This window comes from Cervus elaphus, chromosome 11 (assembly GCF_910594005.1).
Source record: "Cervus elaphus chromosome 11, mCerEla1.1, whole genome shotgun sequence".
Lineage (NCBI taxonomy): Eukaryota > Metazoa > Chordata > Mammalia > Artiodactyla > Cervidae > Cervus > Cervus elaphus.
This window is the reverse complement of record NC_057825.1, coordinates 16,857,285-16,872,894: the sequence shown is the minus strand read 5'-3', so window position 1 is coordinate 16,872,894 and position 15,610 is coordinate 16,857,285. Positions and strand designations below refer to the sequence as shown.

Genomic DNA, 15,610 nt, shown 5'->3' with positions numbered 1-15,610 from the left:
GCCCACCAGGCTCCTCCGTCCATGGGATTTTCCAGGCAAGAGTACTGGAGTGGGGTGCCATTGCCTTTTCTGATACACTACTATATATAAAATATTAATAGATAATCAACAAGGAACTACTGTATAGCACTCGGAACTATACTCAATTTCTTGTAATAAACTATAATGGGAAAAGAATCTGATAAAGAATGTGTGTGTGTGCGTGTAACTGAATCACTTTACTATACACCTGAAACTAACATAACATTGTAAATCAACTATACTTTAATTTTAAAAAAAAGAACACTTTAGGAATACCCAAATCGTAATTAACAGTCACCTAACAGGGTGGACTGGGCAGAGGGTAGAGAGACTGACAAGGCACAGCTGGCAAACAGGACTCCTCAATTATTACTTTTAAATAAAACTGACTGTGAACTACATGAATAAGCTTAAAAAGACTTTAATAAAACAGACTGAACTATCATAGCCATTTAGCATAGACAGAGGATCTCTTGCTCGGTGTTAATTCAATCAAGGAATAAAGCCTGTTCATTCTGTACATTGACTGGCCTACTCAAAGTCAGGGGATGCATTTCAAAATTATATAAGAGAAAAGTTTCAAACGGTTTAAAGAGTGTTTTTCTTCTCTGAGCTAGCTCAGAGTTCCCAAAATGTCAGTGTGTATCTGCTCTACTCCAAATTTAAAATCTGCCACTTATTGTCAACATTCTCTGATCCTCTGCCTGTCAGAGCTAAGGTTTTATACAGAGACTTGTCAGCCTCCAGGGAAGGGTCTTATTTTTCCCACAAAGAAAGCAAAGCAACATCATTTCAAACAAAGATTGTTCGTGTGCCTGTTCAGTCGTGTTGGACTCTTTGGGACTGTAGCCCACCAGGCTCCTCTGTCCGTGAGATTTCCCAGGCAAGAATCCTGGAGTGGGTTGCCATTTCCTCCTCCGGGGGATCTCCCAGACCTAGGGATCAAATGTGTGTTTCCTGCATTGGCAGGTAGATTCTTCACCATTATATCACCTGGGAAGTCCCAAACAAAGATTAAGAAACACCAATAACAGCTAACATCGACTGAGAACTTCCAAAGTATACACATTCATGAGCCACTTAATCTTACAACAGCTCCAAGAAACACTGCCCCTCCTTTGCAGGAGGGCTGGGGTCCAGGAGGCTGAGTGATGGAGGCAGGGGTAGACTCAATCCTGCTCTCTAACCATAAGGCTCCACGTCCTTATTTCCTGAATGAAACTGGACTGGGTGTAGCTTAGGTTGTCCTGAGGCAGCTAGAACCTCAGCGGCACGAAGGCCCACACTCCAACCGCCATTCTTGCTTCTTACAAACCCTGTGTGTTCAGTTAAGACACTCCTGGTGAACAGCGGTGAGTGACCTGTGCCAGGCCATCCCACAGAGTGTCAATGATGGCAGTGATGGAGCTGAGAGATGAGCAGGCTGCCATCAACACACGAGCCCTGACAGTGGCCTGGAAGCTGTGGGATCCAGGGTACTCACGCAGCTAAATCCTACATCCTCCCCTCCACTAATGAATGACATGCTACAAAAGCCCAGCAAAGGCGTAGACCAGATGCCGGAAGATGTTCCCCACGGGGACCAGACAGTTCCTGCTCTGGGTTTTGTTTCAAGTGTCTCCACAGCAAAGGCTAGACTCCACCGCTACACCCCCAAATCAGACAGAGGCAGCTCCTCACCCACGGGCAGGCTGGGCATCAGGGAGACCAAGGACCATACCCTGGCCCCAGTGCAGGCACCTATGGGAGCATCCTGTCCCCTCCTCCCCATTTCTGACCCCGGCCTTCTCTAAACATGGTTAAAGACTGTAACAAAGCTGTCATTGTTTTACTTTGCTTTTTTTCATTTTTATAATGTTGTGTTGGTCTCTGTCATACCACTCTCAGTTCAGTTCAGTTCAGTCGCTCAGTCGTGTCCAACTCTTTGCAACCCCAAGAATCGCAGCACGCCAGGCCTCCCTGTCCATCACCAACTTCCGGAGTTTACTCAAACTCATGCCCATCGAGTCGGTGATGCCATCCAGACATCTCATCCTCTGTCGCCCCCTTCCCCTCCTGCCCCCAATCCCTCCCAGCATCAGGGTCTCTTCCAATGACTCAACTCTTCGCGTCAGGTGGCCAAAGTACTGGAGTTTCAGCTTCAACATCAGTCCTTCCAATGAACACCCAGGACTGATCTCCTTTAGGATGGACTGGGTGGATCTCCTTGCAGTCCAAGGGACTCTCAAGAGTCTTCGCCAACACCACAGTTCAAAAGAATCAATTTTTTGGCGCTCAGCTTTCTTCACACTCCAACTCTCACATCCATACATGACCACTGGAAAAACCATAGCCTTGACCAGACAGACCTTTGTTCGCAAAGTAATGTTTCTGCTTTTTAGTATGCTATCTAGGTTGGTCATAACTTTCCTTCCAAGGAGTAAATGTCTTTTAATTTCATGGCTGCAGTCACCATCTGCAGTGATTTTGGAGCCCCAAAAAATAAAGTCTGACACTGTTTCCACTGTCTCCCCATCTATTTCCCATGAGGTCTAATCAGCCATAATTATGCCTATAGCCCCTCCCTCTTTTATTAACACACCGCTTTTTATCATTTTATTTATTTACTTATTTTTGGCTGTGCTGGGTCCCGTACACGTGGGATGAGCTAAGCAAGTGCAGCCCGAGGACCCGGCAGGCTGTGGTTGAACAGCTGGCCACACTTCTGAGAAAAGATCCCAAGTCTCGTTATCCAAGGGGCCCAAGGCACCATGGGGACCTCGTATGCCGGACAGTGGCCTTTCCTGGAAAGCAGACAGTGTCCAGGACCCGAGGCCATTGGGTTTGAATCCCAGTTCAGCCACCCAACCATGGGATGGTGGCAAATCAGTGAAGCTGAACATCAGTTCACAGTTCCCAGGGCACGATCTTAGGCTACATAATATGAATATTGCTTCAATCAGTACGTCCACCAACCGTGAAGTACATGCACTCTTCTTCCCATTTTACAGAAAAAGAAACTGAGGCACTGAAGCTCCACAACCAGTTCAATATTACAAGTCAGAGCCTAGTTCCAAACCGAGGTACCCTGGCTCCGGAACCCCACTCCTCCACCCATAAACTCTAGGGTCCTGCCGGCAATGGTGTCTGCGGTCATTGGTTATTCAGCATACGCTGCTTCATGCTGATGTATGGCAGAAACCAACACAACATTGTAAAGCAGCTATCCTCCAATTAAAAATAAGTAGATTTCATAATAAGTATAGCCCTCAAAAAACAAACAAACAAACAGATGCTGTTATTATGATTGTTCTCTCTGGATTGGTTTAGGAGGCACATCACTCTAGCCAAGGGCGGTTTGAGAACTGACCCCCCCCCCCCCACCAGCTCTTTTCTGACCTATCATCTGCTCCGCCAGCCACAAGCATCTACAAGAGGTCTTTCTCTGGGAGTCTGGGCCTGGACACAGCCCAGGGATGGGACCCCTTCAGCCCGGGGAGATGTGGACAGCACCCCCACGGAGGGTCGGACACACCCAGAGACACAGCTGGCTGCCTTTTCAGCCAAAGGCCCAGCAACACGGTAAGATGGTGAGTAAGCTAGAAAGGCCAGCAAGTGGCAGGAGGGGGCACAGAGCAGGAAAGCGTGGCCAAGGAGCCTGATCCCACGTTCCCGTCCCAAGAAAGAGCAATCAGCCCACAGAAGAAACCACCTGGGGCTGTTTCCGCTCAGCCCGACCCACTCGGAACTTGTCCAAAAGGCCAAAATCAGTTACAGGCACAGGAACTTGTCTAAAAGGGAAAAACCAGTTACACGCATAGGAGCTTCTCTAAAAGGGAAAAATCAGTTACACACATAGGAAGACGTGCAGCTGAAGAAGGTGAGGGGTGGGGTGAATGCCAGAAGTTACATAACATCACTTCTGCAGGCCGGGGGAAAGCTGTCTCCCAGTTTGACAAGTGAACAAAGAAACACGGCAGCATTTAAGACTGCCACCCAGTCTGGCTGCGGAGCTGACATGCCCACGAGCAAGCTCAGCCCAAACCCGGCCTTGGGATGAAGCGGAGGGGGAGGCGGGGCGGGGGAGGCAGACCACGTAAATTTAGCATCCTGTCAGCGGGTGCAGTGCTGGGCCTTCCAGGAGAGTGGGTGGGTCCAGCGGCTCCAGCCTGATTTGCGGTTATTGCAGAAGGTTGTGGGCTGGGGGTGGGAGCCATCCCTCCCCAGGGGCCTGGACACAAAGAAATGAGGCTCCTCCTCCAGGACTCAGGGCTCATGAACCAGGCTGCAGTCTCTCTTGGGCACACACAAGTAAGAACAGACCGGAAAGAAAAAGGAATTAAGTTCAAAAGAAGCAAATGAGGAATCTAGAAATATACATTTTGCACTTTTTCTTTTCCTATGTATTTTTTTTTATTAAAGTAGTGGGTAAAGAATCTGCCTGCAATGCAGGAAATGCAAGAGACACAGGTTTGATCCCTGGGTCAGGAAGCTCCCCTGGAGGAGGAAACGACAACCCACTCCAATATTCTTGCCTGAAAAGTTCCATGGAAAGAGGAGCCTGGCAGGCTACAGTCCTTGGGGTGAAAAAGAGTCAGACATCACTGAAGGGACTAAGCAGGCACATATGCATAGTTGATTTAGAGTGCTGTGCCCATCTCTGCTGCATACAGCAGCGTGACTAAGTTATATATATACTTTATATATATATATATATGTATATACATAATAATATATATTCTTTGCTTAAATTCTTTTCCATTACGGTTTATCACAGGCTACTGTGTATAGTTCCCTGTGCTATACAGTAAGACCTTGTTTATCCATTCTAAATGTCATAGTTTGCATCACTGATATGAGGAATCTAAAATACGACACAAACGAAACTATCTACAAAACAGAAATACACTCACAGACACAGACACAGACACCAGACTTGTGGCTGCCAGAGGGGAGGAGAGAAGGAGAGGGACTGGGAGTTTGGGGTTGGGGGGATGCAAGCCATTCTGTACTTTCTTAACCTACAGAGAACATCCTAGGCCTCATTCAAAAGCAAAGCTGCAGTTAAGCAGAGCTGAGTCCATACTGTAAACACAGTAAAAGAGCAGGGAGGGCTTTGGGAATCCCAATGTGCAAGCCCTTTTCAGGGACAAGTGACCTCCAAGGCCACAGAGTGGCAGAATCTAATCAGAAGACCAGACTCACTCCTAATCCCCAGGTCAGCATAAGTGAAGTGAAGTGAAGTCGCTCAGTCGTGGCTAACTCTTTGCGACCCTATGGACTGTAGCCTACCACGCTCCTCTGTCTATGGGATTTTCCAGGCAAGAGTACTGGAGTGGGCTGCAATTTCCTTCTCCAGAGGATCTTCCCGACCCAGGGAGCGAACCTGGGTCTCCCACGTTGTAGGCAGACGCTTTACCGTCTGAGCCACCAGCATAGGTGAACCTCATACCAGCTGCAGCTTCTGTGGCCAGGACGACGGACAAGGATGGTGAGAAATCCAGTGGCACCAGCAACAAAGTCGAAAGAGGTGCCAATCAGTGATCCTTTCTCTAGGCCTGCCAGATACTTCACAAAACGTGTGTCACGTCATGTGGGAGGAAAAGCAAGAAACTCGGCAAAGACAAAAAAGTTCAGGAGTGCGCACAGAATTCATGGCCTCAAGGCTTCTGCTTGTCATTCGGGTTTTTTGTTTGTTTGTTTTTCACAAATGTTGCTATGCAATAGGTTTTCTGCGGGCCATGTTTCAGGGGCAATACATTTGGCTCAAAAGTTCAAACAGGGACAAGATCTTGGGAGGAAGGCAAGGAGCCTAGGGCCACTTGAGAAGTCACTGCAGCCCGACTCAGCCCCTGAGGTTACATGGAGAAGGTCACATTACCTGTCCCCGGGACCTGCAGGCTGAGAACACAGGCTGGAACCAGGTGACCTTGGGTCACACCCACCTGCAGCCCCTGCTCTCCGGGGACCTTGACCAAGTTACTCAATCCACCCAGCCTCAGTTTCCCCATCTTCAGAAGGAGGATCATGAGACCTCCATTAGTTAGCCAAGGCTGCCTTAACACCACACCACAGACTGCAGCTTGAAAAGTGTTAGTGGCTCAACGTGTCCGACTCTGTGCGACCCCATGGACTGCAACCCACCAGGCACCTCTGTCCATGGAATTTCCCAGGCAAGAATACTGGAAGAAGTTGCCATTCCCTTCTCCAGGGGACTTTCCCAACCCAGGGATCGAACCTGCATCTCTTGCCTTGCAGGCAGGTTCTTTACCACTAGGCCACCTGGGAAGCTCCACAAAAGCAATTCTTTGGGTCACAGTCTGGGGGCTGGAAGTTAAGGACGAGGTGGTGGCAGGTTGGTTCCTCTGCAGCCTCCCTCCTCAGCTTGCTGATGATAGCTGTCCTCTCCCTGTGTCTCTTCCCCTTTGAGGTGTTTCTCTGTCTCCATTTCCCCTTTGGATGAGGACATTCATGATACCGGGTTACGGTCCACCAGAAGGACCTCATTTCAACCTAATTCCACCTGTAGAGACTCAAATCCAAACAGGTGCAATTCTGAGGTACTGGAGTTTAGGGCTCCGACGCGTGACTCTCTGGACACACTTCAGCCCCCACAATACTTATGTCAGAGCTTTGCTATTGTTGTTAAAGTTCTGGGAACTCTTAAAGGACCCTCATGTTTAGAAAACAAGAGCTTGTAACAAGCCTAAAGAATCACGTCCATTCATCAGTATGACAGTTGCAGTTGTTGTTCAGTCACTAAGAGTTTTGTACAACCCTTTGCAAACCCATGGACTGCAGCACACCAGGCTCCCCTGTCTTTCACTATCTCCTGGAGCTTGCTCAAACTCATGTCCACTGGGTCAGTGATGCCATCCAACCATCTCATCCTCTGTCACCCCCTTCTCTTCCTGTCCTCAATCTTTCCCAGCATCAGGGAAAGTGGCCAAAGTATTGGAGCTTGAGCTTCAGCATCAGTCCTTTCAATGAATATTCAAGATTGGTTTCCTTTAGGATTGACTGGTTTGATCTCCTTGCAGTCCAAGGGACTCTCAAAAGAGTCTTCTCCAACACCACAGTTCAAAAGCATCAATTCTTCGGGGCTCAGCCTTCTTTATGGTCCAAGTGTCACATCTGTACTTGACTATTGGAAAAACCACAGCTTTGACTACACGGACCTTTATTAGCAAAGCCATGTCTCTGCTTTTTCATACACTGTCCAGGTTTGTCATAGCTTGATTCTGCTGAGGGGCCTGAACTCAGCCAGGGTTCTACAGAGAATGATTATCATTGTCATCATCATGCTCAGAGCTCCATCCCTGGTGACAGGCTGTCACCACGGCCATGTCCACCCCCTGGACCAGAGGCAGGAGGTAGATGACCCTATCTGTCCGACAGGGCCAGTCATGCTCTGCCAGCCTCACACTTTCTCTGCAGGGGACAGTCTGGCCTGGAAGGGCTGGGTTCAGAGACATAGCGTGGCCACCATCACCCCTTCTGATGGTGGAAGGAGGAAGACTTGTGGAGGTGTTGCCCACTGCCCCCCAAGTTCAAAGTGCCTCCTTAGTCTTGAAGAAGTGTGAATTAATTTTTCTAGACATTACGGCTCAGCTGACTTGTAATGAACAAACGTGCAAGGAATTCTGGATGTTATTTTGCATGGTGGGAGAGAATGACTCTTTTGTCAAGCGTGTTTGTTTCTGGCAATGAGAGCAGGCTAAACTGGAGAACTTGAGACGTGTCTTCAAGACTAGGAGGCCCCCATTCCAGCCGCTGCCCTACGACACGTTTGAATTACTGGCAGGGCTGGTGTGTTCCCAGAATAAACCACTGTGTGCCCGACCAAGGAGGGAATAGCAACTAGCGTGGCAGGTCCTACCAGCCAGGAGGGAGCCTTAATTCCAACCTGGGTTCCTTCAGTGCCCTGAAAGTTCCCCCACACTCTTCCTTCGACCAAAATAAAACGAAAATGCACTCTGCCAACATATTTCAACTTGTGAATCATTCTGGAGGATTTTGTGATCCTGTATTTTCTCCTGCAAATAAGGAAAGTGGGAGGGCCCTGGAGCATCTCTGTCCCAGCCTTCAGGACAGTGGCCCAGAGAGCGGCAGGGACCACATAAAGCATTCCCTGGGGGTTGGCAGGGCCACGCTGCCCGCCAACTGCAAGGCCAGCGCATCTGCCCCGCCTGCTGTCTGTCTGCGCACCACCCCGTCCCAGGCTGTAACATCCTGTCTTCACACAGAAGCTCCGTTCAAGCCCTGTCACAGCTGCAACACCCAGGGAACAGCAGAGGAGTGTGGAAGGGGACACAGTTTACCAGCAACCAGCAGGGGCTTGCCCTGGTGACTGAGTGGTAAAGAATCCACCAGCCGGTGCCCAAGACATGGGTTCCATTGCTGGTCCGGGAAGATCCCACATGCCTCGGAGCAGCTAAGTCACAACTGCTGTGCTAACAGCCCGTGCTCTAGAGCCTGGGATACACACCTCTGAGTCCCCACCCACGTGCCTAGAGTCTGGGCTTTGCAACAAGAGAAGTCACCGCAATGAGAAGCCCGCACCGCAACAAGAGAGTAGCCCACCCACCCCCTGCTCACCACAACTAGAGAAAAGACCACGGGCAGCAACAAAGTTCCAACACAATCAAAAATAAATAAACAAATTGGAAAAAAGAAAAACAAACTCAGACTCTTCATGAGGAATCGTTTCTTGGACCCCACACGACTCACTGAAGGCATGACCCAACTCTGCAAAGCATCAGGGATCCCCGGAAATGCTCACGGGAGACCCACCAACACACAAGAGGCCAAAGTCAAATAGGTTAGAGCTTTGAGTTTAAAAGTACATTCCTGGCTTTTAATCCGTCTGATTCTCCCAGCTCGGAGGGAAACCGCCTATGGCAGCATTTTAGCTTGGCCTCCCCGAGAAGCAGTCTATTGGGGAAACGATCCCGGGGACGCAGTTGTAAACGAGCAGAGGGAGGCAGGAAGCGAGGGATTTATCACCGAGCGGCTGCCACTGGGGTTCACGGGAGCCCGATCCCTCGGGGAAAGTGGGGGGACGCTGTCACACTGGCCCAGTGTCCCCCCATTCTGGAGGCAGGCGCTGGGACAGCTGCCCCCTTAGGTCACTCGCTGGCCAGGGAGGCTCCCGGCCAGAAGGAGAGGGCTCATTTCTGCACCTGCAGGCTCCTCCGAGGAAGGTCTCAGGTGGGGAGAAGCAGGCATCCATGGGTGGACACTGCAGGGTGGGGGCAGGCACAGACCACAGGAGGCACTACTCCGGGGGGTCTCCGTCTCACCCCCTCGTTGTGACAGCCCGGCTCTGCCCTTCAGGAAGATTTCCTGGGGCAGATGACAAACGGCTGTGTCTTTCTGAACATGAGGAATTCCATGCTTCATATACCATTTTCAAAGCTTGATTTGGGATGATCTGTCAAGTAAATTAAACTCTAATTGGAGGCGGAACAACCTAAATGTACAGATATGGGCTGAAATTTATTAGAACATGTGTATGAACTTATGAAAGCTTGCAGGGTGGGTGTGTGGGTGATAATGGCAAAACGAAGGAGTAGAGGGTGGATGGGACAGTCAGTGAGAGAAGATGCTACAGGGATGGGGGAAAGGTGGGGGGCAGGGGAGGAGGCAGAAAGTGTCCCCCTAAAGCCCCCTAGAAGGTCCTGAAGAAACTCATGACGCAGTAACATAAGTTAAGAAATCAGGGTTGATTTGAGAACATGGGTCTGTGCAGGGCAGAAGCATGGACATTTCAAGGACAGAAGAACTTCCAACTGGACACAAACCCCAGGAGAGGCAACTGAGGTCTATCAATAGGGAACTGGGTAGCTCATATACACATCTGGGCACCCACGGTCCAAGGACCCTCTGCCATGCTGAAAGCTGCCGAGCGACCCTACCACTCACCTCCCAACTGTCCTGTTCTCAGAACAAGCTCCTCAGTTGTTATTCTACAAGACAGTCTTGAGGTTCTTCAGACCACCCCAAAATAGCCTCCGATCACTCACCCTTTCAGACCAATATTGACTGTACCTCCCAAATGCAAGGGAAGAGGCCTGTTATGGGAAAGGAATTTAGCTACTATTAGCCTCTATCTGAAAATAATCTTTTCATAATAGACTCTTTGGGATATTTTGGGGATTGGGGATTTCTCCAGTGGCAATTTACCCTTCTCCCAAAACAAACCTCAAAGCACAGCCCTTCCAGGCTCTGGGAAGACGGGGCGGGGAGGAGGGATGTTGACTGGAGGACTTGCAATCTGACCACTGTGCTTGCTGTCTGGATCCTGTACCCTGGCAAGGACAGAAAACACACACTGTTGAGAAGATGCCCCTAAGTTTAAAACATTCCAGAATGCTTCTGGCCAACTTGTCACCATGAGACTCACATCGTCAGTTATAATAAATCTCCTCTTTTCTTACTATACATGAAATAAAAACAAAGCAAACTCATGGCCACATGAGAATGGGCACAGCAAGTGCTTGGTAATGGAGACTCTCTTAATTTTGATTTTGGAGTTTGGGTTTGGGGGGAATTTTCTGTTTTCTTCCCTTTTCTTTTTTTTTCCTTTTGAAAGTTAACATTAAAGTTTCAAGTCTCTTAAAGCTAAAATGCAAATCCTGTTTAAAAACCGGAAATGTAATAAATGAAAACTCTAATAAACATATACCTGGTAGTTCAAAGAATCTCTTCTACAATTACAGAATTACTTGCACAAAAAGAAAAAAATGTGTCTATGTCACTGTTGATCTGGAAAGCACAGGGAAAAGGCTTCACATAGGAAACCCTAATGATAGAATTCTATCGTATTTTCCAAGAAGCAGGGCCACTGGCCTGTCAGCCCTGTGCATCCAGGGAAGTCAGGCATATGGATCAGCCACCTGTGCTTACACCTCACATCCTTGTCCAAGGCTTGGGAGATTCTCCCCTCTTACAAGATGATGGTCCCCAAAACTTCATCAAAGCCCTTAATGTACAGAAAGTGAAAGTGAAGTCGCTCAGTCATGTCTGACTCTTTGTGACCCCATGGACTGTAGCCCACCAGGCTCCTCCGTCTGTGGAATTCTCCAGGCAAGAATACTGGAGTGGGTTGCCATTTCCTTCTCCAGGGGATCTTCCCGACTCAGGGATTGAACCCGGGTCTCCTGCATTGGAGGCAGATTCCTTACCTACTGAGCTATGATGTATAGACCTTTCTACAATCTAGAGAAACCTACCTTCCCCATAGAAGGGGGCCTGGTGCTGCCCACCCGCACACCCCAGGGCTCCTGTCAGCGTTGGCAGACGCGGTGGGGGGCGGGGAGGGCCAGCAGGGAACCTGCAGACCCCTCTGAGAGCCTCAGCCTCTCTAAGAGGGTCAGAAACCTGTCTCGTGTCACTGCCTCAGGCAACCGTCTCCAACAACCACGGACACGTTCCAATCCCCCAACGGCCCCATCACAACCCATGTGCCTGCAGAGTAGGTACGCTTCTTGTATTAATAACATCCTCACGGCAGCCTCGCCAGCCAAGGTGAAGGAACCATCACCCACCTGAGCCCACGTGTCTACATGCAACTCTAAACAAGTGCCCTGCAGAAACACGCACGCAGGACTCCTTCCTACACAGAAACCCAGCTTTTCTACCTAATCTCTCCTCGCTGCCTTCTTGATCTCAAACTGTGAGCCTGGCTCCAACGAAGGGGAATTCAGACCAGAACTAATGTGTTCTTTGTCCCGGTTTTTATTGGTGGTGGCGGTGTTCTTCCTTTCCACCTCCGCTCCTCTCTCAAAGGTTCTTCTTTAACATTATTCCTCTCTTCTGGGCCACTTCACTGATTCTTCTACTGTACTACTTGAGCTGGTGGGCCAGTCGGTGAACAAGGAAAGTTCTAGACTAGACCAATCACGTGTTAGCACAGTTACCCAAGAGATCCTGCTCCAGGGACAAGCCCCCTTACTGGATGCGAACTGTGTACCCCATGCTCTACTCCAGGTGAGGACCAAGGCCTGGATCAAATGCACCTCCGTGACCCCACTTCCTCACCCAGGGACTAGAACTTATTGTGGTATAAGGGCATGAGCCAAAAACTCTGAGTCTCACCCTAGATGTGTCAAGAACCAGTTGGAAGACTTTTACCCATCAAAAGAAGGGAAGGAAGGAAGGGAGGGAGGGAAGGAGGGGGAGAAGAAGGGAAAATGGAAGAAAGAAGAGAAGGGGAGGAAGAAAAGGAAGGAAGAGGAGAGGCAGTTGTTGAAACCACGTGGTTTATCTGGTCCTCTTCTAATGGTTTTTCATTCTGTCATTTTCTCTTCGGACATGGGGTTCAGGCAGTTGACACCTAAGTGGACATCACATGTCCAACTCTACAGATTCTGAGAAGGAAAGGACGCAAAACAAAAGGCTTGACTTAGGAGAACAACACGTTGAGGAGCCGTGTAACATAGGAGGAGGAAAGTGGGGTGTGGAGCGGGCTGAGCTCAGTCAACGCCTCCGGGAACAGGACAAAACCAATGGGGCGATGCCTCTGATCAGAATGTGCTGCATGCTAACTCTGGAGAAATTCTTTCTTCTCTAAAATGCACGGACATATTTCGACCCAAAGACCCCTTGCTTGGCCAGTGAGGGTGAAAAATACACTCATGCAATTAGTCCGGCTCACCTTGTCAGATATTTAGAGTCTGTGTCATGGGAGAACCGCAGTGCCCTTTGACCCGGCCTCTCCGGGCCCCAGGGACGCTCTGTGGGAGGGACAGCTCAGGAGAAACGTCCTTGCAGACCTCAGACACAGACAGTTTAGTCACTGTTATTCATTGCTGTTCAGTCACTCAGTCGTGTCCTCACAGACCCCAAGGGCTGCAGCACACCAGGCTCATCTGTCCTTCACTATCTCCTGGAATTTGCTCAAACTCATGTCCATCGAGTCGGTGATGCCATCCAACCACCTCATCCTCTGTTGTCCCCTTCTCTTCCTGCCTCCAATCTTTCCCAGCATCAGGGTCTTTTCCAATGAGTCATCTCATTGCATCAAGTGGCCAAAGGATTGGAGCTTCAGCTTCAGCATCAGTCCTTCAATGAATATTCAGGACTGATTTCCTTTAGGACTGACTGGTTTGATCACTTTGCAGTCTAAGGGACTCTTGAGACTCTTCTCCAGCACCACAACACAAAAGCATCAATTCATCAGTTCAACCTTCTTTATGGTCCTGGATCTCCCCAATCAACCTGCTGCTCTCAGACGTGCTGCCTGATTCCAGACCACATGTACATGTTCCCCCATCCTCTGCGACTCTGTGTTGGAGATGGCCTCCTTATTCACCCATCTATCAAAATCACCATTATGATCATGGGGTCTCCGAAGGCCAAGACCAACCAAAGACCCCAAAGATCCAGCATTGGCTTCATGATGGCACAGACCACGATGAGGACAGAGGGCCGTCCAGGCTGTGTGAGAAGGTCTGTGCCAGGCACTGGGGGGTTCAACCTCCAAAGGTTTGCAATGCAGGTGATCAATGCAGACATAGGCACAAATAACTACACAGCACAGAAAGGCAAAGACGTGAGGTTTTACGGGCTGCCCAGTAAGTGTTCAGAGTTTTATCTGTTTACATGGATTTAGCCACAACTGCAGTCCAATGGGATATTTTTATCCTAACCTTACAGATGAGGAAACTGATCGTTAGTGGGTTAAAGAGTTCTCACAAAATCTTATGTGTCTTTGGTGACCGATGGCAGCTTTCCAAATGCCAACCAGACGCCAGAGATAATGCCGTCCACTGCTCGCAGTTCCCGGAAGAGACCCAGATTTCCTGGTGAACTCATCAATCATGCTTCACAGCAGAGAAGCTGTTTGTGTTGCTCTGAAAGACTGGTGGGATGCTGCTAAGTGACAGGAAAGAGGCGCGGGGCAGAGGGGCCAGGGAGTGATGGGAGGTCACAAACTACGGGCTGGAAAGGAAAGCCCGACCTCACTAGGTCGTGAGAAGGAGCCACCTCACCTGGAAGACCACCCTCGTGGGAACTCCCATTTCTTAGTGACGTGTGTCTTTTGAAACAAAGTATTAACCAGCTTCTTATCACGCACACCTCGTCTCTCCAAACATCCGGACGTCTCCGTGAAGGCTGGATCTCTGCCAAACATCTTCGGATCCCCAGAAGCTCTACTCACAGAACCGCCCGTGTAGTCGACGCTTACCGCGGTGTAGTAAGTGCTCAACAGCACGTAGGTCAGCGCTTAAGTGAACAGATAGCATCCTGAGACACACACTGTACTTTCACAGGAATTCAACCGCAAAAATAAAATACCCCCACCCCTTAGAAATACTTTGATTTTTTTTTCCTGGTCTGATCTGTGCTGCCCATTATCATTTGAACATCTGAGTACAATGAGAGAAATAAAACGTAATCTAAATATATATCAAATACCTATGAAGCAACCAACCTCTCTGTAACGCAATAAGAGGCAGTAAGAAACCCACGGACTGTTTTAACATCAGACAAAAAGAGAGAAATGCATTTATTACTTCTTTTTCCAATTACGAAAGAATGGCTGGACATTTTAAAGAGAAAATACAAGAAAAGGCAGAAAGAAGACAAGTGATACATCTACAAACAAAGGAAAAAATGAAGGGGGCCAAGTTTATTCCAAACATCTAGGCAGGCTGTTTTAAAGCTCTCTCCAAAAGCCCTCCTCCCCACCACACACATGCACACACACGCACACACACACACACCCCCCAAAGTGGCATTATACCAACCAATGGTTTCACACAATCCCATTACTGCTAAGTTCAAAAGCAAAGGCAGACAGTACTTTCCTCTGTTCTTCTCTTCACGCTGAAGGAAGTAAACAAACCACTTGTGAATGGGAACACAGCAGAGATCGCAACACCCTGCCTGCAGCTCCTCGTCCATCCAGGCCAGGGGGGGCAAGTACCCATAGACACACAGTGGGTGATCGGCAGGCACGACTGCCAACCCCTCTGCCTCTTACAGGCGAGGAGGCGGAGGGCAGGTGAGATGAAAAACACCAAGCAGAGAGCAAGCCTGTGGCTCCTCTGACTTCAGTAGTTCTCTCCCTGCACGCGTCAAGTCTGAGCTATGAATGCTTTGTCTTCATAATCAAGACTGGGTTAAATGTCTGGTTACGGTTTGGCCACCACTCTCCATCATGTGCGCCTGGCCGCTCCCCTCGACGAGCGGTCACCACAGAATGCAGGGATCCGGGTGGACTCGCCCCCACCCGACCTGCTAACACACAGAAGCAAAGGCTCCCTCTTCCCACTCCGTCTTCCGAGCATCGGAGCAGACTGTCACTAGACTAAGCTTCAAAAAAATAAGAACACAGGCCGGCATTTATCTGGAGACCTCAGAGGCTTTGGCTCTGCTATAAAGACTCCATTCCAAAGGCACAAACGTCACCATCTACGCTGAACATCTTCCCAAGCCCATCCCAAGGGAGAAACAGAAAAAAAAAAAAATTAAATTAAATTAAAAGGTTTCAATGAGCAAGAAACCAAAACAACACAGTTAACTTTCCCTCCTCCCATGTTTCCACGTAGTTTTCCAAAGGCCTTCACTGTCATAAAGCATCCTCTCAAATAGGAGAGGCAGT

General features: G+C 49.1%; 1 protein-coding gene across 8 annotated transcripts in view; it reads right to left on the bottom strand.

The window, feature by feature from the left end:
• RNF144A (ring finger protein 144A) overlaps nt 1-15,610 on the bottom strand; it is a 123,364-nt gene that overhangs the window by 52,983 nt on the left and 54,771 nt on the right. For 2 of the 8 annotated variants that reach the window (XM_043916978.1, XM_043916977.1), the window contains exon 3: nt 14,083-14,229. The exons of 2 other annotated variants lie outside the window; for them this stretch is intronic. In XM_043916978.1, coding sequence (XP_043772913.1) covers nt 14,083-14,137 — 55 coding nt within the window. In that variant the 5' untranslated portion in view covers nt 14,138-14,229. Of the gene's footprint in view, nt 1-10,203; nt 10,311-14,082; nt 14,230-14,753; nt 14,791-15,610 lie in introns of those variants that run through there. 4 more of the 8 variants (XM_043916979.1, XM_043916983.1, XM_043916974.1 and 1 more) reach the window with 3 other exon arrangements.